The 22,441-nt window shown below is 40.2% G+C and overlaps 1 protein-coding gene across 1 annotated transcript; it reads left to right on the top strand.

Moving 5' to 3' along the window:
- The first annotated feature begins 926 nt into the window (after nt 1-926).
- On the top strand, nt 927-19,203 carry PSAT1 (phosphoserine aminotransferase 1). The gene is made up of 9 exons (XM_054054766.1): nt 927-1,068; nt 3,175-3,235; nt 4,387-4,456; nt 5,562-5,767; nt 7,353-7,525; nt 8,529-8,698; nt 12,124-12,252; nt 16,461-16,598; nt 17,207-19,203. Exons 1-9 carry the CDS (start codon nt 1,009-1,011, stop codon nt 17,310-17,312), a joined length of 1,113 nt encoding a protein of 370 aa, XP_053910741.1. The 5' UTR covers nt 927-1,008; the 3' UTR covers nt 17,313-19,203.
- The last annotated feature ends 3,238 nt before the right edge of the window (nt 19,204-22,441 follow it).

A 22,441-nucleotide genomic window follows, 5' to 3' on the forward strand; every position in this document is an offset into this window, starting at 1 on the left:
GAAGTAGATCATCAACACTTTCATTTCTGATAAAAATGCAGTTTTGGTATCCAGACAATTAATGTTGATGATGAGTTTGGGGAACATGCATTGGACTAAAGTATGGCCAACATTAGAGGTAGCACTGTGTGGAGTGTGGTATTAAGGAGCTGTGCTTTATACAGCTGCACGTGAAAATCATGGTTCGTATCTAAGATATCTGGGAACTATGGGACTTCATCGACCCCTTCTGTTTTCAGTCACATGTAATGGTTCATTTGGTCAAAACTGATTTACTGCTACTGCCTTTAACTTCTGAAAATTGATGTACAGCTGTACGTCTCTCAGTAGAACAATGAGAAGAAACTGGATTAGCTTAAGTCTTTGTTACAAGAGTTTAACTGTACCAACTCTGCGTTTGCAGTGAACTGACATCAAGGTATTGTGGAAAGGACGGTTTAACATTCAGAGATATAATCACAGGGGGGTTGGATGACCTTTAAGGTCCCTTCCAACCCAAGCTATTCTATGATATTAGCCTAGGACCTTTGGCAGACCTCATCCATTCCATAAAGTTAATTGATTTTCACAGTGCTCTTGCTTTCTCTCCCTCTCCGTGGAACCCAAGCAGCCTGCCGGGATCCTGCTCCTCCGCGAGGAATTTCACACCGAGTACGAAGACATTCGGGTATTGTGAAACCACCTCTTCCAAGAGGAATTACCGCCTGAATTCCAGCGTAGGTATAGGTCACTATTTTTGATGTCGGATGCTTTTGCAGACACCTCTGCAGCCCGGAGGCAGCCGCCGCGGCCACAACCGGGCTGTGCCCCCACCCCCACACGGGACACGACTCGCTCTCGCCATCCCCCCGCTACCCGATGGCGCGGCCAATCGCTGCCCTGCGTTCCGGCCCCGCCCCGCCCCGCGCCCCCGCGGCCAATGGGCGGCCCCCGGGCGGCGGGTTTATATCGGCGGGCGCGGCCAGCGCGCAGCGGTACAGCGGCTTCGCGATCCCCGTAGCCAGCGAGATGGAGGGCGGGCGGCAGGTGGCCAATTTCGGGGCCGGACCGGCCAAGCTGCCGCGCTCCGTGAGTGCCGGCGGGGGGCGCTGTGGGGGCCGTGCCGGCGGGGGAGGGCTGTGCCTCCCTTACGGCAGGGGGCGCTGTGCATGAGGGGGGTGCTGTGCTGGGAGGGGCCCGGTGCCGCCAGGGGTGCGCTGTGGCCGCGGGGGGAGCGCGGGTAAGCGCCTGTCGCAGTCACTGCCCACACGGCAGCGAGGTTGCGCGCCTGCTCCGCCTCCCACCGAGTTGAATGTCCCGATGGTTCGGTTTCTTTTGGAAACGCACCTTCGTTCTAGGGCTGCTCTCCCAGAGTTTTGTTTTCTGGATGTGAGCGCGTGGTCGTTCATCAAGATGTGGTTGGGGACGGAGCGGAGCCGCGGGCGCAGGGGATGCGCTTTGCCCGCTGATAAATGCGGGGTCATTTATGCGGGTCAAACCCGTGTTGATTTAAACAGTGTCGGTGGATGCAGCTTAAGCTCAGCCCTCTGGAAAGTTGCATCAGGAGGCACGGATTATCCAGTTCCATATGGAGGGAGGACTGGTTCTGCTGGGCTGCACTCATCTGGCTTCCAACTTGTGCATTACAGAAACTTTTTTTCTTTCTTTCTTTTTTTTTTTTTTTTCCATTTCCTTCTTAGCCTTCTTCATTATCTTCTGTGTTATTTCAGTTTCTTAGGTGAACAGATTTGCTCTATGGCAGCTTTCCCCTCCCCTTCCCTAGGAAGCTGCCTTTGCATATTGTGTGCAGAGAAATTTGCTGTTCTGCCTGGAAGCCTTACCTCCAAACCTCCTGCAGGATCCAGCTCTCCAGCAGGCAGTGCTGAGAACGGGGTTCAGGGCTTGAGGAGAGCATAGATGAACTCTACTGTTAATCTGTTTTCCTCTCTTGAACGGCACTCCTCTTCAATGGGCCGCTGTACCAACTTGATTGTTTCACTTTGATTGTGGACTGATACTACACATGAATCACTTGGACTCACTGAAGCAAGAAGATGGAGAGAGCTCTTCACGGCTGTTATAAGGCGTTTCCTAAATGACTGTTGTGTGCAGATTGTCAGCTAAAGACTTACTAACAGAATTGGATTTTATCAAGCACTATAACAAGCACTTTCTAAGAGTCTGTGTGTTCAGTTTATCTCTCTCACCCTTTCTGGCATGAATAAGTTTGCATGTGAAACAGTGTTTAAAACTTAAGGATCGCTAACATCAGAAGCAGCGCTCTTTGTGACCAGCTGTTACAGCTGGCAGGCCATGCAGGTGCCCTGTCAGCAAAGCAGGTTTCTTGTTCCTGCATCTTGTTCACAGATTCTGAGGCACATGCATACAGCGTTTCTTTTGCTGGCTTTCCTGCTGGGTTCCCTCTCCTCCTGCTTCCTTTGGGAGGAAATAACAATCTTTTCACTCTCATGCAAGAATTCACTGAAATCAGAATCTGCAGATCCAGGTTAGAATCTCGTTCCACTTTGTTGATAAACGAGAGCTGTGGGAGAAGAAAGAAGAATGGAAGGCTGAAGCAACATTACTCTGCTAGAGCTCCTAGGAGTGACCTGTAATTTTCAGTTGTCTCAAATTTTGCTTAATTTCTTTCTTAACTTTCAATAACATAGAGAGCGCTCGTGTTCAATAAGTAAGGGACTTCATCCTGTGAAACTGGGCCTTGTCCTGTTGGGTCAGTTTGAGGTATCCAAAATCCTAGGCTGATTTTTTAAAATTTGTTTTACTCAATACCTTGGTTGTCTTGTTCGCACAAGTCAAGTGAAAGAACCCAGGCTGCAGGTGTGGGAAATTAAGATGCTTGATTAGAAAGAGTACATGTGCAAACATTAAGCGTTCTGTAAAAGTTCGGGATTTCCATCCTGCACCTATAAATGATTCTGAAATCCGGAAATGTAACTGTTGAGATAATAACTTAAAACCTGGTCTTGAGTGTAAGCATATGACTTATTTATGCTGTCTTAAGAAAAGCTTTCAGCTGCTAGGTACAATGATATTACATTGGTGACTGTACTTCTCTTAATCTCACTTGACAAGTGTGAGGTTACTACAATACGGAGTTGCCGGCAATGTGAATGATACATCAGTTTCTCTAAGTAGTGGAAAATTCCCTTATTTGTGGATTTTTTATTTTGTCAGGTGTTATTAGAAGCACAGAAAGAATTGGTGGACTATAAAGGACTTGGTATAAGTGTTCTTGGTAAGACTTTGAAAATTCTGTGTTTTTTGTAATCTAGATGTTTAACTAGATTGTTTTATAATAAGAATTGTTGATCTTGGTATTTCAGCTCCTTTTCTAATACCTTATTCTGGTAACATGTATGTTCAAGGAATACGTTTTCATACTGCTTTTCTGCTATTTATCAGGAGCCCATAAAATGATAGGTAGCCAGATGTTTGGTGATCTAAACCAAAGGGCTAGAGACAAAAAACATAACTAATCGTATGCAAAGCATTAGTAGTTTTGAGTCTTTGGACAGGGATGAATGTGCGTGTGTGTATATATATGTATAAAAGTGATATAAAAAAGCATACACATACTCTACACAGGTACACACATTCTGTATGTGTGTATATATGAATGTAGATACCACATGTAGTGTCTTACATACTGCGGGCAACCCCCTTCAGATGTATTTGATATACAGCATCCTTCCCTTTGGGAATGCAGTGCTGTCCTGTCATAAAGAGGAGGTGTCTTCTCTGCCATAATGGATAAGTAACTGGCTTTTCAGCCCCAGTTGCATAGAACTTTTACACAAGAAGGTGGTCACCATTTTACTAGTGCTGTGAAACTGCTTGTTTGCTAAAAGTAGTCTGTGCTGCAGTCTCTGCTGGGTTGAGATTCATGTTTGAATTGTACACTTTTGCAAATGGAAGAAACAATGTGGATTTAATAAAAGGAGTTAGTATTAAAGTGTCCTTAATGTTTAGTTAGGATCACTGCATGAAAAAGCCTTGTTAAAAATAAAAGAAGACAAAGCACTCTATCTTACTCTGTACTTGCTACAGCATTAGTAGCAGAGAGCACTCTCAGAGTGAGGAAAACTTACACCTTCCTAGGGAGTATTTTTCACAGAGGTTTAGTTATTCCTGGGAGTAGTAAGGTCATGTGGGTGCCAAATATGGATGGACTGGATTTGTCTGGATCTGTACAAACCTGGAGGTATAAATTTTATGGGGGTATTTAGGAAGGCTCATAAAAAAAAATAGGAGTTGCAGCTGGGAATGGGAGCCTCCAGGCATTTTGGGCCTATAGTGTAAGACATTTTAAGCTTAACACAGTTTTTAAACTGCATTAATGTGCTATCGTTTTGTTTCATGTTATTTCTTCTTTCTTTTCCACCACAGAGATGAGCCATCGGACCTCGGATTTCACAAAAATTTTAAATACAGCTGAAAATCTCTTGCGTGAATTGCTGTAAGTGATTTACATCCTACTTATTTTTGTTTGTGCTTGTTACACTAATAATGACTGATGTGGAGACCTTTCCTTGAAAGCAGCTGTTTGTGTAGGGATTTTTGTTTAGATGCCATGTCTGATAGAGTAATAATCTTCATGAGAGCACTGGCCTTCCATTTGTCTGATGCTGATTCATTTGAATATGACTAAGGCCTTTTACTAGGTTAAGTTGCTTTTCATGTGTCTACTACACACTGACTAGTTGACTTCCTTCTGAAATGTTAATTTTTATCACCTTCATACAATTCATGAAGGGCAGGAGCTTTCTTGAAGAAATAAATGAGAAGAGAAATCCTTTCTCTAATGGCACAGAGGTGATCTGTACATTACTTATTGATCTGATTTTATTACCGTAAGCTCTGTGGATGTGTTTTGGAAACGCTGATCAGGAACCCTTTTCCTATTTGAAAGCACATTTAAAAATGTTTGAGATATATTTATTGTGTATGAATAAGAATTAATGTTCTTATTGTAGTTAATGACGGTCATGTCATATAAGAGCTTGACTCTCAGGTACTGCCAGAATGATTGACGGAGGGGTTTTAATGAATAATTTGAACAAGTAATTTTTGCAACTGTCTGAACAACTCCTTGTGGCACTTGCACTGCAAGTACCATTTACCATACAGTTGCACTTTTAAATTGAAGGGTCTAAAAGCTGAATTCTCCTGTGAGCACTTTGATGTGAAGTCCATAGCATGACAGAAAAGCCATGAAGATACCAATAGACAAAATTAAAGTGAGTATTAATTCTGCTGTATTATCTTTAAAGTTTGTGCACTGTGATAGTAGAGCCACTCAGGAGTGAATTTGTTTAATGCTATCTGAAGGGGGAAAAAAGTTTGCTTTCAGGAAATTTTTATTGATTAAATGTACAGCATTACTCTGAATACTTAACTTGTTACTCAAGACCCGTGCTGAGCGAAGTTAATGGGATTTAGGCTAACCACTTGTCTTCTGAACTGAGAGTTTTCTTCCTGAGTTACTGTTAAATGTGTAACATCAAGTAATATGCATCATGTATCTTCTGAGAATAACACAAATGATTATTTCTTTTGTGCAGAAATATACCAGAAAACTATAAAGTTATTTTCCTCCAAGGAGGTGGATCTGGTCAGTTCAGTGCAATCCCACTTAATCTTATTGGTTTAAAGGAGGGAAGACATGCAGATTATGTGGTTACTGGAGCTTGGTCAGCAAAAGCAGCTAAAGAAGCAGAGAAGTATGCCAAAGTGAATATTGTTCATCCAAAACTAGGATCCTATACGCGTAAGTTGATGATTACATCCATCCATGTGAATACTTAGCTTTTTGAATCACGCTAAAAATTGTTCCAACTCAACTAGTGGGTTATTGAATGTTAACTAGTTAGAGTTCACTGCCTAGCACTCAAAAGATTGCCTGCCACATCTCTCAATGTTCATCAGTGGGAGATCTGTTAGATGGCTTAAAAGTTTCCACCGGGAAAGAACTGTGAAATTAGACTGAGCATACTGAGAAAATAAGTGGCAAGAAGCGAATGTATTGGTAGGGAAATGGTCTGGGGTCTCTGATTTTTATTTATTTTTGTTATTTAACTGAGTTCTTATGTTATTTGCAGGGGTATTTAAGTTTCAGGTATACTTAAAGAGTTTGCTCTGAAGTTTAGAAGCGTGTCTGAAATCTTAACTGTGTTGGCCCAGGGGCTGGGAGGCCTGCATTCTATTACCTTTTTTCTCAAGGGTTCCCAAATGCTTAACTTTGCCACTCATGTCAGGCAGCTGGCTCTCAAATAAAACAGCCATTTTCAGCTCCTCCTCTTTAAGCTTGTTACTGGACATGACATAATATGAATGACCACAATGCTTAAGGAAGAAAAACGTTACATTTGATTGAGGCATTGGGAATTTCTACAAGGGAATCTGTTTCAAGAACATTTTAAGTGTCACTGGATCAGTAGATATACATAAATAATTCTTAGAGCAGGGACACCTGAGTTCAGGTTTCTCTTCCTGCTAGTCATGATTACTTTTCTTTTCAAAAGAACCCAAATAATAGCATTTGAGCTGGGAGGAGTGGGGACAGAAGAGATGAAGAATATCCCAGTACAAGTTAGTATATTAACTGGTCGTTAGGACTGTAGCTTGGAAGATAAATTGTATGTAAGCGAGGAATTGAACCTATAACCTCCCAGTCTAGGGGAGTGTATTCACCATTTGGCAGCTGAAGATCAGGGCAGAGGCAGCAAATAATGGTGGAGGCAGTAGCAGCACTTCTTCCCCCTCATGTTTTGGAGGAGAGAAGAAGGGAAGAACAACCACTTGTTCTGTGCAAAACCTGTTCTGAGCTGCCAGAGCATGCCTCTATATTGCCTGTTGACAGGAAATCTTAGTTTTGTAAATCAATTGCAAAGTGTAAAGGAGACGTAGGTGGGTAAACTTGTGTTCAGCTTGTGCAAGACTTCATGAGCTGCACAGAAATGCAGCGTTACAGAACTTTGCCTGTGAGAATTTGGATGGTTCAGCGGTTCTAAAGGCATCAGAAGGATTCTTGCACCCAGTGCCTGAATTCCTCTGACATGCTGCCTTGGACTGTTAATAGAGTTGTTTGTAGTCTGGGATTGCAAACCTGCTGAAAATTGCTTGAGGAATATGAGGTGAAAGCCAGAAGGCTGTATGCCAGCTTAATGATGGTTCACCACATAGTTTGGGAATGCACTGTGTTTTTCCCTTGCAGAAAAATTGTATGATTAGTACTTCATACGGCAAAAATCATTCTGGGTTTGCACTCGAGTCTCATGTTAAGTAAAATTGCACGCCAGGGAAATTACTTGTCTCCAGTGACCTTTGGTTTTCCTTTTTTTTGTCTGTCTCAGACATTCCTGACCCAAGCACTTGGAATCTTGATCCAAATGCATCTTATGTCTATTACTGTGCTAACGAGACTGTTCATGGTGTGGAATTTGACTTTGTACCTGATGTCAAAGGAGCAGTCTTGGTTTGTGATATGTCATCAAACTTCCTGTCCAGACCTGTGGATGTTTCGAAGGTACAGTATTAGACACAGTGGCTGTACAAAGCGTTTTCAAACTTGAATGTGTAGATTTAGGCAGTTTGAAATGTCAGGATGACTGGAAATCTGCATCAGTGAAATGAAGAAAATCATATTTTGTTAACTTGGTGTTTGATAGTGAAATGAAATGTTGAGATTTAGCTTTTGAGATTTCAATGTCTGTCTGTTGTCCAAATTGTTAATTTGTTCTTAACTGATGCTGTATCTGAGAAAGATATGTTTGGAATCCTACTTAGTCTGTAGATAGTGTATATGTCTAGAGCGGAGTACTATGAAGGAGAATTTTTGATCCTGCCTCTTACATGGAAAATCTGTAACCATTTTTTAGCTGCTAAAGCTTCCTGTGCCTCACAATTACTGTGTCTGTTTCATAGGTATATTACACAAGGAGATCATAGTACTTTCTTATGTTTGTAAAATGTGTTACCAGTGGGAGATGTTACTGACTAGCAAAGTAGCATATTTGACCTTTCTTATCTGAGAAGGGGCATAAAGAAGGGGCAATTGCTAGTGCATTCATCTTGGGCTTTCCTTATGTGCCTCTTTAAACTGGTGGATTGTATGATATCTGTTCTGAATTACCACATTGGTTGAAAACACTACAATCTGTGTTAATTTAAGGTAAGCTTGCTTGGAGCAGTGTGAAATAGGGAGAGCCTGCCTTGAGAATTATTTGTGACACATAAATAAGTATCTAGCAAATCATTAGGGTATTTGTTGTGATGATCTTCCGCAGATGAATGAAGATACATAGTTCTGATAACAGGCATGCATGGGATAATAACTGTAGCTGTAAGTGCGCTTTGAAATCAGAACTTCTTCTAACTCTTGTTTGACCTGCAGCTTGCTCATTTTCAAGACACGCTCCAAGCTCTTCAGCTGAGTTTTATGCCTCTTGTATAATGATGGTTTATTACTCAGTCATAAGGTCTACTAGTGAGTGCATGTAAGCAAGTCCTTCTTTTCTTCTTTCTGTTAGTTTGGTGTGATTTTTGCTGGTGCTCAGAAGAATGTTGGCTGTGCAGGAGTTACTGTTGTAATAGTACGTGAGGACTTGCTGGGATTTGCACTGAAGGAGTGCCCTGTGGTACTGGATTACAAGACACAAGTAACGAATGGCTCTTTGTATAACACTCCACCATGCTACAGGTAATTTACTCCCGTATTCAGTATCTCTTACTCAGAAAGCTACTGCACTGCTATCTGCTGCTTTTATCGAGAAAAGTTTCAGAAGTTGTTTATTTGCCTTCAATTCACTGATATGTTGGAGTAATTCACAGGATTCGCGTGAGAGCATGGGAAGTGTCCAGCCACATGACTGTACTAGGCTTTGGTGTTGCCTAATAGAACTCGGCCATCGTGGACATAGTATTTTTAGAAGTAAATATTTTATGTTGTGGTATCATTGTAGAAGTTTCAGGATCCAGCTCTGACTTACATGAACACAAGTCTAGTCAGTTCAGTGGTGATGCTTCTACCATTGCAAGTAGGTAATTTAGCATTTAGTCTTGCTTCTTGACCACTCAGTACAATTTGATTTAATATCTTCCTGAGGTTGTTCTCAGCATTTGAGCCTCCAGATCCACGCCCCCGTAAAATAACTTTTTAAAAATGGTGTTTCACTTATTGCTGTCCTTCTATTCTCTAGTAAAATTTTCCATTTTTCTGCCTCAGTGTTTGTTATCCAAAAATAAAGTTGGCCTAGCTTCATTAGCATTGCTAGCAATCAAAATTATAAAATTGGCTTATACCTGCTGATTTCATATGTGCAAGAAACAAAAGGCTACAGCTTGCTTTTTTGAAAATTACTGTCTCTTAGCTTCTTATAGATAGTGAAATGATGCTTTGCTACTAGAATATTCAGATGTTGAGTAAGTAATACCTACCTGTTCCTAATGTTGAGCATTTTCATACCAACATCCACTGAAATGCTTATTTTGAAAAACAAAATCTTCAAACCAGGTACCCTTTTTTTCCCCAACATTTTTTTTAATTATTTTGCAAAGAATAATTTCTACTTTTAAAGATAGGATTTCTTCTTGATTTAGGTAATTTGGTAATGCTATCTTGTATTATTTTTGTTTAATCTGAAGTCTTTTAGCTTTTCCATACATGCTAGACTTTCAAAACTTAAGTTAACTAATGATGTCCAGCTGATATGAAATGCAATGTATTGGCGTAAAGTACAGTGATTCCCGTGTATAGAGCCTGTCTTAATGCAATCAGTTGCTTAAATTCAGTAGAATTTTAAGTGATACTAATTGTATCTCTGAATCTGCTGATTTTAACGATGGAGTGTACTATTGCAATGACAGAGGCAGTTATCTTAATTTATCAAAAGAACAGTGAATCTTGTGAGTATGGTTATTACAGACTTTACAATGCTCAACTAGTTTTCCTGAGGAGTATGCATGTCTAAAAGACAAGAACTAACCTTACAGTGTTTCAAGATTTTTATCTTCTTTTTCAGTGTAGCTTTGTAACAGGTGATAGGTGTGCCTTTTGTTTTTTTTCCTAGTGATTGTTAAAAGCCTCTGTTTCATGACTGGTTGTTTTCCTCACTGCCTAGTCACTAGGTACTTGAATGTGCCAAGTTTTAAATCCAGCCATTCATGTCTTCCAAGTACAAGCCTATTTCCATTTGAAAACCTGAGCTCTACTTAGTCTCAACACTTATAACAGTGTTGCTCCTCTGGTATGAAAAGTGAAACAGATCAAATTCTGCAGTTTTATTTTAGCCACTGAGAAATTCTGAAGAGAAGGTGCTGCTTTAGCTGTAACTTGGTATCTGCCAATAACTTTAATAGGGTAGTTGGAAATTAAGGGAGCTGAAAATATGGTCGAACTAGCAATCTTTCTTCTCCCTAGTCACTGTCTTGCCAAATTTTACTTCGTGCTACAAACCTACATTGGAGTACACTCCAGAATGCAGAATGTAACACAGACCAGAATGTTGGCAGGGTGCACATCTGTTTGGCTCAGCTCTAAATGCCTGTTCCAGTTTTCGCAAGGAACTGGCAAAGCTTCTTAGTTCTCTCTTTCTCTGCTCTTTTCCTTGTTCTCTCTAATGGTTTGCTGGCAAACAGGCAGGAAATATTAACTGAATTTGCAAAAGCTACTTCAGCAGGATATTAAATTAAATTAAGGTGATGCTAATGGTTTTAGCCTCTTGGTGCTACAGAGCTTGACTCTTTGACCCTAATCTGCTCTGCTAAAATTGACAGTGAATTTGCTATAAAAATCTCATTTTCAAGCTCCGAAGGTTTACCTTACATTTAAGATTGCTTCAGAAACATTATTTTGATTGATATGAAAGAAGGATAAAAGATTTTAGCTGGCCAGTTTTGTGGATGACTTTAAGGCTGGCTTCTTGAAACGTTACTTGTCCAAAGTGAGGGCAAGAGGTGAATGTGACCCTCTATAATTGGCAAGGGCCTAGCCTGTGTTTCACTTAAATGCTTTAAATAATAAATGTGGCAAGATTATGCTCTCAAAGCTGTAAGGTGCTTTGTATAAAAGGTGATATGAAACCTTAGTTATTTTGTAGTCTTTCTTCAATGTTCAAAGGTTTGATGCTGGCATCCCCTGAGAAATTAAAAGTAGCAAAATTTACACCACCTCCCATAAGACTTGTTTTAGGGAAACTAGCAGGGTAATGCTCTCAAAGCACTCCCTTGGAAACTATAATGATGGGATTAATAAAAGCAAAATGATGGAAATATGCCGTAAAAAATTGTGGACTGTTTATTATGTAAAGTATTGTAGTGTGGGAAATAACCTGAACTTGAACAGGCAGAGCTCTGTAGCAAAAGCACAAAGGCAGAAGGCGGGGGGGTGGTGGTGGTGGGGGTGTGTGTGTGTGGATTTTTTTATGTTGCACTTAGTAACTAGCATTGAAATACTTGGTAGCAAGCCACATGATGACAGTAAGCTTTCAGATCTCTACTTAGCACTTGATGGTAGTGAATAAGTATAGTGCATCATTGTTTGCTCTGCCAGACGTCACTAGGAATAAGGTCTTTTTAGGTACAGAAAGGGAATTGTAGTTTTTAACATTTGTGAAAAAGGGATTAGATTTCTAGCATTATTAATGTACATACATTTGAGTATCACCCCTGCATCTTTGCTAAAGCAGATGAACTGGGTGGATACTGCTAACTTCTGTGCTAACTCATGCTCTTTCTAGGACTTGACAGGCAGTTGTGTGGTCGATGAACTGACAGTCCATGCAGTGTGTCTGGGAGCATCCTTGGGAGCCCTGTAGGACTGCAAGAAACATGCAGGACTTGTCCTTCTGTGATACGAAGGATTAAGTTTGGTCCAACATATTTATGTAGCTTTTGAATTTCAGAAGACTTCATCTGTGTCCAAGGATCATTAGCTGCCTCAAATTTTCATAATTTGTAAAATTGTCCAGATTGGGTTGTTCATCTTGAATACCCTAAAACCAAACAGAAGATTATATTGCTGAAACATTTTCTGAACTGTTGAACAGGACTATTATTTGCTTTGCTTTGTTGTTTGTTTGGGTTTTTCTTAATAACCTGACTGAAAAATTTCCTTTCCTGTTGCAGTATTTATATCATGGGATTGGTACTGGAATGGATAAAGAATAATGGTGGAGCTGCAGCTATGGATAGACTTAGTTTAATCAAGTCACGAATGATTTATGATATTATAGACAAATCTAATGGATTCTATGTGTAAGTTGTTACACTTTTCCTATTTGTTTCAATGTTTGTTGCAGAGCCGCATCTTAATAACCCTTAAAACTCTGTTTGCAGCATATTTTTTAGTTTACTTTTTTCAGTATGTAGTCTATACAGTCTTACAGGAGTTATATGTGCAAACTGTTTCCTTGGTAATTATCCGAGGATGAGTCTCATTCCAGTGGGAAGTTAATTCAAGTCACCCTGTATGGATCAGTTATGAAGCATATTAATAACATATGTTCTAAACTTAATAAAGCTCAGGAGCCTAGAAGAAGAGTATACAAGAATCAGATACGCAGATGATTTGTATACTTACTAACCTTTTTGGGAAGTACAGGCCAAAACAGAGAAAGTGTTTAAGTAGTTAAGTTGGAGAGACCACTTCTGCATGGTATTTTTCCTACCATCCCTTTCAGTAGACAAAGACTATGCGTTGTCTCTGTCAAGCAAAGCATTTTTATTAGCTAATTGTGCTAAGTTCTGAAACACTTTCTGAAATAGGAGGAGGAAGATCAGACCTAGGCGTGGTCAAAATGTAACACATGTTCTTTACTTACAGTTTCATAGAATCATAGAATGGTTTGGGTTGGAAGGGACCTTAAAGATCATCCAGTTCCAATCCCCCTGCCGTGAGCAGGCTACTTAAGGCCCCATCCAACTTGGCCTCGAACACCTCCACGGATGGGGCAGCCACAACTTCCCTGGGAAGATGTTCCAGTGCCTCACCACCCACATCATGAAGAATTTCTTACTTATGTCTACACTAAATCTTCCCTTCTCCAGTTTAAAGCCATTCCGCCTCATCCTTTCACTACAAACCTTTGTAAAAAGTCCCTCCCCAGCTTTCTTGTAGGCCCCCTTCAGGTACTGGAAGGCTGCTATAAGGTCTCGTTGGAGCCTTCTCTTCTGCAGGCTGAACAATCCCAGCTCTCTCAGCCTGTCCTCATAGCAGGTGCTCCAGCAATCTGATCATCTTTGTAGCCCTCCTCTGGACCTGTTCCAACAGTTCCATATTCTTCATATGTTTGGGATTCCAGAATTGGACACGACACTCCAGGTGGAGTCTCACGAGAGTGGAGTAGAGGGGCAGAATCATCTCCCTTGACCTTCTGGCCATGCTTCTTTTGATGCTGCCTAGGATATGGTTGGCCTTCTGGGCTGTGAGTGCACATTGCCAGCTCATGTCGAACTTCTCATCAATCAGCGCCCGTAAGTCCTTATCCACAAAACTGGTCTCAATCATGTCATCCCCCATCCTGTACTGAAACCACACATTGCCCCAACCCAGGTGTAGGACCTTGCACTTGTTGTTGTTGAACCTCATGAGGTTCACACAGGCCCACTTCTCCAGTTTGTCTAGGTCCCTCTGGGTGACATCCCACCCTTCCAGTGTGGCAGCTGCACCACTGAGCTTGGTGCAAACTTGCTGAGGCTGCACTCAATCTCACTGTTGATATCATCAATGAAAGTATTAAACAGCACTGGTCCCTGTATGAATCCCTGAGGGACACCAGTTGTCATGGATCTCCATCTGTACATCAAGCCATTGATCAGTAGTTTCTGAATGGGACCATCCAACCAATTCCTTATGCACCGAACAGTCAAACCCCATCAAATCCATATATTTCCAATTTGGAGAGGAGGATGTTGTGGAGGACCATGTCAAAGGCGTTACCGAAGTCCAGATAGATTACATTCATTGCTTTTCCCATGTACACTGATGTGGTTACCCCATCATAGAATGCCAGTAGGTTGGTCTGACAGGACTTAGCCTAGGTGAAACCATGCTGGCTTCTTCTAATCACCTTCATGTGCTTTAGCGTAGCTTCTAGAAGGATCAGTTTCATGATCTTCCCAGGCACAGAGGTGAGTCTGACAGGTCAGTAGTTCTGAGTCTCCTTTTCTACCCTTTTTAAAAATTGGACACAGTGTTCCCCTTCTTCCAGTTACCAGGGATTGCTGACTTCCATAACTTTCAAATATCTTAGTGTCTTGACAACCACATTAGCCAATTCCCTCAGGACTCTGGGATTTATCTCATCAGGTCCCATAGACTTATATATGTTCAGGTTCATCAGGTGGTCGTGAGCCTCATTCTCCCCTATAGTGGGAAGGCTTTACCCCCCTGCCCACTTCTTGTTGTCCATTGGCCCAGGAGGAGTGAGGAGAATGTTGTCAGTGAATACTGAGGCAAAAAAATTGTTGTGTACCTCAGCCTTCTTGTCTTTTGATAGGAGGTCAACATTTTCATCCATCGGTGGGGGTACATTCTCTTTAACCTTCCTTTTCTGATTGACGTACCTGTAGAAGCCCCCTTGTTGGTCTTCAATTCCCTTTCCAAATTCAGCTCCAGCTGCACCTTGGGCTTCCTTACCCCATCCCTGCACAACTGTTAGCATCCCTAGACTCTTCGCAAGTTCCCTGTCCCTGCTTGCACTGCCTGTGCCATTCTCTCTTGCTCTTCAGTTTGACCAGCAGGTCTTGACTCAGCCTCACTGATTTCTTCCCTCCCCTGCCTGATTTCCTACATCTGAGGACTTGAGCGCTCTTGCACTTTATGGAAAGCATCCTTAAATATTTTCCAGCTCTGTTCTGCTCCCTTGTCCCAGAGGACCGGGGGTCCTACTGACTGACTCCTTGAAGACCTGGAAGTTTGTTTTTCTAAAATTAAGGGTTCTGATTATACTCCTCCCTTATCCCATATCCCTCAGAACCTTGAACTCTGCCACTGCATGATCACTGCAGCCCAGGCTGCCTCCAGTCTTGCTGTCAATGATTAACTCACTTGCACTGATGATCACCAGTTTATTGTCTTCAATTATTTTTCGTGGTTTTCCAAAGAGATTTAACCCTCTGATTTTTACATGTTGTTGGAAGATATTTTTGAGCTCACAAGACTCAAAATATGTATATTTAAAAGCTGATGTTGTATTTTGGAATAATTCTAATACTCGCCAAGCTCAAAAACTAGTAATTGATTATGAAAGTGCAGAATATTTTCTTTCACCTTCAGTATGAAATCAACAGTTTTGGGACTGAATTAACTTTCATGTCTAAGTTAGAATAGGACTACTTAAATTTGGATTTTAAATTAAACTGGCTGCAACCTTAATTGGCATGGATATAGTTTCGTTGTAATATTTAATGCATTCTTTATCCATTTAGTTAATGAACATTGTCTTTACTGTTGTCAAGATCACGATTGTGATCATACTCTACTGAAGTCCTGAGGGTTTTCATAAACCTCAGTAAGCAAATGAAGCCTTGAAAAAATATTTTATGACAAATAGAAATCTGTTTCTGGCAAGCTGATCTGTAAGGCCGTGCGTGGGAAATGAAATGCAGATTGGATGGTAAGTAGTCAGTAGGGAAGGCAAAGCAAGTTTCCCTAACTGAGCTGTATGCATTTTACTAAGAAATACAGTTAAGACTGTGTATTTTTTTTTTTAATTGTATCTATGACTAAAAGGAAGACTTATCTGAAGCTGCCTTCCCAACTGTAATGGCCACCTAATCTCTTCACTGGGTAAGAAGTGTGACAAACGATTTAGCAAAAGGAGATCTTCTTCCGTAAAGCGCTGTGTGCCACTTGCAGTTTGCTTTTCAGAGCCTGTGCACTAGCTCAGTAACATCAGATTGTGTAATAGCAGCTGAATATTCTAAAAACTATAGTGTAGCTACAGTTATTTAAATGGAAATTTCCTTATGCCCTGTTCTTATACTTCCTTTAGCTCTGTTTAGCTGAGTTAAGCTCAATTCTGGTAGCACTTGGCTGAGTAAAATTGTCTGTCAGTCTTTGAAGGTAAAGAGAAGAAACTGCTTGAGATTTAGTCAAAGTTTGCTGTAACTAACCTCACCCTATGGAATGTAACTGAGACTGGTGTGGGTGGGGTGGTGGGTTTTATTACATTTTTTTTCAAATTTAATCTGTGTATAAGCCTCCTGTAAACAGGAGTTTAAAAAAAATTTTGAGTGTGTCAGGAAGGGTTAATTGATCTTCCACTTACTGTTTCTCCTATTATACTTGGTTTAAAAAAGGAATGTTGCTTTCTTTCACAGAACATAATGATCTTTTGAATTATAGATGAATGGGTTTGGTGTTAAACAGATGTAATTACACAGTTTCTGAAATTGTGTATAGCTGAAAATATAAATTTAGCACAGAATAGGTTAATAATTAAATTTTGCAACTTTTCTAGATGCCCAGTGGAGAAAAACAACCGAAGCAGAATGAATGTCCCTTTCCGTATTGGCAGTGTCAAGGGTGATGAAGCGCTGGAAAAGAAATTTCTTGAGAAAGCTGTGGAACTTAATATGATATCTCTGAAAGGCCATCGGTAAGTATTAATCACATACATTGTTTTCCTGTGCAGAATAAACTCTTACTATAGTGATACAGCAGCAGGCATTGTCCATTGACTTACCAGCCTTTCTCACTCACAAGTTGTTTTTGGTTTGGCATCAGTTGGCAATAGCAATCTGGAGGGTATAATCAGACTGCTCTTGGCTCAACTGCTGCTTAGGTGTGGTGGGACTTGGGGACTGTTTTCCTTAATTCTACTATCTTCTCCAGTTTGATAATTCTGACTCTGTTGAAATGTAGAGATGACTCTTGATTCTGTCATTGTATAAAGCCTTCCATTAAATGGCTTGTCTGCCTGGTTGCAGCAGTTTCTTCCCGTGTTCAGTGGTGGTGTGGGATTAAAAAAGGTAGCTTTTTGGTGTCACAGGGCTACAGTGTTGGAGCTGTAAATAACTATTAAGTACTGAGTTTATCTAGATTGCAAGCTTGCTTTGAAGTATTAAATGTTGCTTCTCATTCACATAAATGTGAGTTTTACCTGTTTGGAGTAGGGGTAATTTAAATGTCTATGAGTGTTATTAATGTATTTTTTTAGAATATTAAAAAATTTTCTATTTTTCTCACCTCTTCTTTTCAATGCAGATCTGTGGGAGGAATCCGTGCCTCTTTATATAATGCGGTGACTGTAGAAGATGTTCAGAAGCTTGCAACATTCATGAGAAGCTTCATGCAGATGCATCAGTCATAAAACCCTGTTGGTTAGAACCATGCTGCACATCTGTGAAATAAAAGCTAAAAGGCTTTCACAGCTTTTGTGTACAGCTGTAGCGCACAAGTAACATTTTCTTTTAGTTCCTGTAGCTATTTTAGTTAACTGCATGGGATTGAGGCTTGATCTTGCAATGGCTTGGCAGTCTTGGCTTCACTGAATATGAGGATGTCTAGACTGATCAAATTTGGTTCCAAAATTCACAAAACAGTATTCTTAATTGTGTAGCTAAAACATGAGTATCATTGTAAGGTGCTATTGATCAGAGTCTGTTTCTTGATTTTACTCACAAATGAGTTCAGCTGTGCCTTGTTTTCAGTGAACTTCAGGAGGCAAATTTTGTCATAAGTTTTCTGTAATGCTTAACAAATATTCTGTGACTGCACAGTAAAGCTAGAACTAATGCCAAGTGTTCTTTGGGGATATCTGTTTGGTTTATTAGATATATTCAAGCAGTATACCAACAGCAATATGTGGGAGTTAATATCTACATTCCTATTTTGAGGATGTTGCCTTCAGACTTCTGCTCCCATTCTTGCAGTACTGTCATAACTCTTCCATGCAGCAATGCATTGTAGTTAGTCTGTAGGACTGGGCCTTTTTTGCTATTATTGTTTATTGGTTTAAAGGTAAGATACACGAGTGTGCATTTTGTCTATTACACTTTTCTAGGTTATTAATTCTATATTCTTATTTTAGAATGTGCATGTTTGCTGCCGCCAAAAACTAGTTTTTAATTTCTTAACATGCTCAATCTAGTTTTCTCTGCCTTTCTCACTGCTTCAGTTCTGTAGTCTTTTGTATGTGTGGATTTGCCCAGCTGCAGTAGGTAGAAGCCTTGACTTTTCTGCCTTTTCCTGACATTACATCACACTTTTGGTCCAATTTTCGTGCTTGATCCTTCTGGCTTATTCTGGACTTTGATACTCTGGGCTAGAGAAGGAACGGGTTACGCAAACAGAAGATCTTCTATTAATGGTACCCTTCAGTTACTTTTCCTTCTCAGCTTGTAAATTTACTGGTGATAACAAAATATTAACAGTAGTGTCATATAATCATAGTGTTTAGCATTACTGCAGCTGGTTTCAGACTGTAAACTCTTTGGTACAGGACTTGGATTTTTGGATTTTGGTGTAACACCAGCAGTGTAGCAAAAGTTTAATAATGATAATGATGGATTGTCCCTTTCTTAGTGGAACCTCATGGCAAATCAATGGAGTTCTACTAGGGCTGAGTTACATTCCAATCTGAAAAGTCATCATTTTATGACTACTGTTTTGAGATTTTTGACAACTTTTGTCCACTTTGTAAGTCAAAGTAGTTGAAGAAAATAAAACCTGATCGCAATGTACTGTGAAATACCAATGTGTCTGAAGCTTGTGTTTTTGTTGGTTTCAGAAGTATGAAAAGTCATGCGTAATATGTATTATAATTTTAAATTCCAGTATCGTTCTTATCCCTGAAAAGTAAGATTCCCTCATTTATATCTTATTTCTTTCTTGAAATAGTCTTTCCTACAAGTAGCATGGGAACAAAAGCATTACTGTGGGGAGGCTTTGAAAACTCTTTTTGCTCTGCCAATCAAGAAGATTCAGTTCTGGATCTGCTTTTTAACTTTCTAAGTTTCTACTTCCTCTGAATTTTTGCATACTTGTTTTCAACAGTAACTGTGGCTTATCCCTTGTTCAAAAAGGTAGAAAACCTTTCTATTTTATAATAGCCTTGCATTCCCCTTAGCAGTCACACTTCTGTGTGTGATTACAAAAAAGCATGTAGTGCTGTATGCAGCTGATGCATGATACCAACAAGGGATCTCTTTGCTGCTTCTCAATTGTGCCTAACATCTTGTCAATTAAAGACTCTTTTTTTCTTTTGTTTGTTTGTTTTTTTTTTTTCCGCTACCCAGAAGGGAAGAATCGTGTAATAGCAAAATACGAAGTGAAGACTACATTAGCAGGCAGTGACTGACTGACTATTGTGAGGGTAACACAAGAACGCTGGGAAGACTGGAACATATGCTGAATTAATTAGTTACTTGAAGTTACTTTCAGATTCATCCATGCAACGGTTCTATCCTTCCAGGCTACATCCCTGAAAGGTGTAATAGGGGTATTGAGCCATGGTGGACAGAGAAATTCCACTTCCCCTCATCTGAATAGCAGGAGGAATTTCAGAAAGGGCTTGCTCAGAGTCCTGGTGTCTTTCTCTTGTGTCAACACTTCGAAACTGGGTCAATAATTACCATGTTTGGAAGTAGGGCTTTTCTTGGTGATATCCTGAGGCATTCAGAGTTGTTGAAAAACAGAAGTAAAATACTGGTCTCATCCGAGTTTGTGCATTTAGAGAGTGAATTGTAAGATGAGCTTTTTTTTTTGGTGAACAGTGCTTTCAATTCTTTTGGCGAGTTGTCTCTTATTATACCTCCTTAGCCTTTGTGTTTGATTTCCCAAAAGCAGTTGCTAGCGTTCTCTTTCGTTTGTAGTATAGAAGTCCCTGGCCACTGACAGGAGTCCATGGGCAAGACAGTGACCTGCAGCTGAGGTGTAGAAAACCGCCCATCATACTAATTGTTATTTAGCTTTGTATTGGACAAGTAGAACATCTGTGTTCAGATAACACAGGCCTGTGATATCTATGCGCAGATAACACAGACTTAGAGGCACCGTATGGAACATGCTTAGTGGTAAACTATGCATAGTGGTAAACTATGCCTGCGTGAATCCTTGAAATACAGGTGAAAACAGCAAGTTTGGTGATTGTCTAGCGTGGTCTGAGCTCCGCAGTGTCTGCATGCCCACTTGTGTTTCTCTGCCACAGGTGCTGCTTTTGGGGATCCCCTGTCTGGAGAGGTAACAAAAATAAATTTACTCTTTGCATTTCATCTGTGGTTTTGTGATTGCCCCCGTGTCCTGCCTGTGCCAGTTTACACACCTATTCTTCACTTGCAAGTAAGCATTTGGAATGAAACAGGAATAAAAGATGACATACACTGATGGATTAGAAGTTGTCTATGCTGAAAGCTTTATTAGATTTGGCACTATATTGGTGTATGATTAATGTTTGCTGTATTTCATTCTCTAGATAGGAAATAAAATGAGGGTGAATCTCTTTGTAATTGATAAGGATGTACCTAATTAAAAAGTGAAATGTTACAAGGTTTTACATGAAATCAGTCACTTTAATTGCAAAGAGGTATCCCCATCCCTGTTAGTAATTGGACTCTAGATAATTTAAAACCAGGATTCATGACAGTCTGTGATAAATTGGTCCCTTTTAGGCTAAAGAAGCTAAGAAGTTATAATTATGGATGGATTACTGAATGTTTGGAGGAGCATGATCAAAGAGATGCAAGGATATATACAGAAGAGCTGGTAGCTTGTGAAGATGTATTTATTTAAGTAGCTAAGGAATAAATGTGTCTTTGATGTGACAAAACCAAATCTGTACAGTTTCTGAAATCTCAGGAAATTTGAATTCAATCTCCAGCTTTGCAGTATGCATAAAAAGCAAAAACTGAGTATTTTAGAAATGGATTAATTACACAAAAGATATGAAGAAATCATTTGAGAAAGGTTGAAATTTGTTAAAACTATTAGAAATTGCTTTTAAACTGCTTAAAATCTATAGTATAATGAACAAATCCAAGTGTAATTCTTTGTTACAGTTCCATGATGTAAACAGACAGTTGAGAGGCATGTTGCTGAAACTAGGGATGGTAGTAAGAAACACTTTTTGCTATATAACTGAATAAATATTTTTCTGTAGTGTAAGCAGTAGTTTTTAGACTTGACACAAATTGTATAAGACTTTCAAAGTCAGGTGCTAGGTTTTGGAGTTGGGCAAACCAGAACTAAAGAATTACAAAAGCTGAAAATCTTTTGAGATGGCAGTGCCCTGCCCGGGTAGTGTCACAGTGACTCGTGACTTTTCTTCACTACTAGGGCAGCCCCATTCATGCTGATTTTGGACACTTGTATTGTGAAAACAGGCCTTCTGCCTCAGTCCTAGGCATGTTAATCCTTGTCTCAGCTGTGATTGTGCTTCACATACTGTACCAGTACTCTTAAGTTGTATGTCAGGTCTGGTCCTTCTATCAGGACTGTAATTAGAGGTTTTGGCTGAATAGATATTTCCATCAGCCATCTAAACTGTAACCCCACCTTCTTGATACGGCATGGAAGCTTCTCTTCAATTCCCTAAATCTGCATGGTGATGTGAAGTAGTTTGAGGTAAGACAGGATATTGCTCTAGTGTGAAGGGTCCTATGGTGTGGCAAGAAAAGGCGTGAAAGACACTGACAGCAGAGCCGTACGCTCTGTGACTTGTGTAGGAAACACTGAATGAAGTTAGTGGTAAATGCTGGGTGACAGCTGGTTTATAGGAGCATATATTGCAAGGCTTTGGAATTAAGTTGTGTAAAACTAAAGGAGAGAAACAGCGAAGAAAAATGCTTAGAGGGTAAGAAAAGATAAAGGTGTTATTTTGGAGCAGCAAGAGGTACCTCTACCTCCTTCCCTGCCCTCTACTGCTTATTCTGTGGCTCCCTGACTACCAATGTCACCATAAGGGATGTAGCAAAAATGTGGCTAGAACAGGAACCATGGCAGAACACACCCATATATGTCAACTAAATGTGAGGGTAGAACTACACTATTGCTTTGCACGCACAACCACACAATGTATCCCCAATGCATAATTTACTTGATCCATATTGTAGTGATAGCCGCAGATGAACAAAATGATCTGTTCAATTACTTCTTTACATCTCTGTTACAATCAGAGAAACAATCCCATTGTGTTCCAAATGTCCTCTAACACTAGTTTTAATTTCTTTCAAAGCATTTCTTTGAAAGGAAATTGCTTTACAGCACCAACCAAACTTTAACTGGTAGTTGAGTACATTTCAGTAAGTGGAAAAATAATCCACTGTATTACCAGCAAACCATTAACATTTTCATGCAAAATACACAAATTTATGTGTGTACACTAAGCCAGAATACTACTTCTACTCCTACTGCATTTGGCACAAAGAAGGCAACCCATATATCCAAGATTCTGACACTAGCTCTCTGCTGAGTTTTGTTTGGCTTGATCTCTACTGGTTGGTA

This window comes from Cuculus canorus, chromosome Z (genome assembly GCF_017976375.1).
Source record: "Cuculus canorus isolate bCucCan1 chromosome Z, bCucCan1.pri, whole genome shotgun sequence".
NCBI classification, from domain to species: Eukaryota; Metazoa; Chordata; class Aves; order Cuculiformes; family Cuculidae; genus Cuculus; species Cuculus canorus.

Bases quoted from the DNA above. Each gene is read 5' to 3' on its own strand.
- PSAT1 (XM_054054766.1), top strand. From the start codon at position 1,009: ATGGAGGGCGGGCGGCAGGTGGCCAATTTCGGGGCCGGACCGGCCAAG. The intron at 3,236-4,386 runs GTAAGACTTTGA...TTTCCACCACAG, and splicing joins ACTTGGTATAAGTGTTCTTG to AGATGAGCCATCGGACCTCG. The intron at 5,768-7,352 runs GTAAGTTGATGA...TGTCTGTCTCAG, and splicing joins AAAACTAGGATCCTATACGC to ACATTCCTGACCCAAGCACT.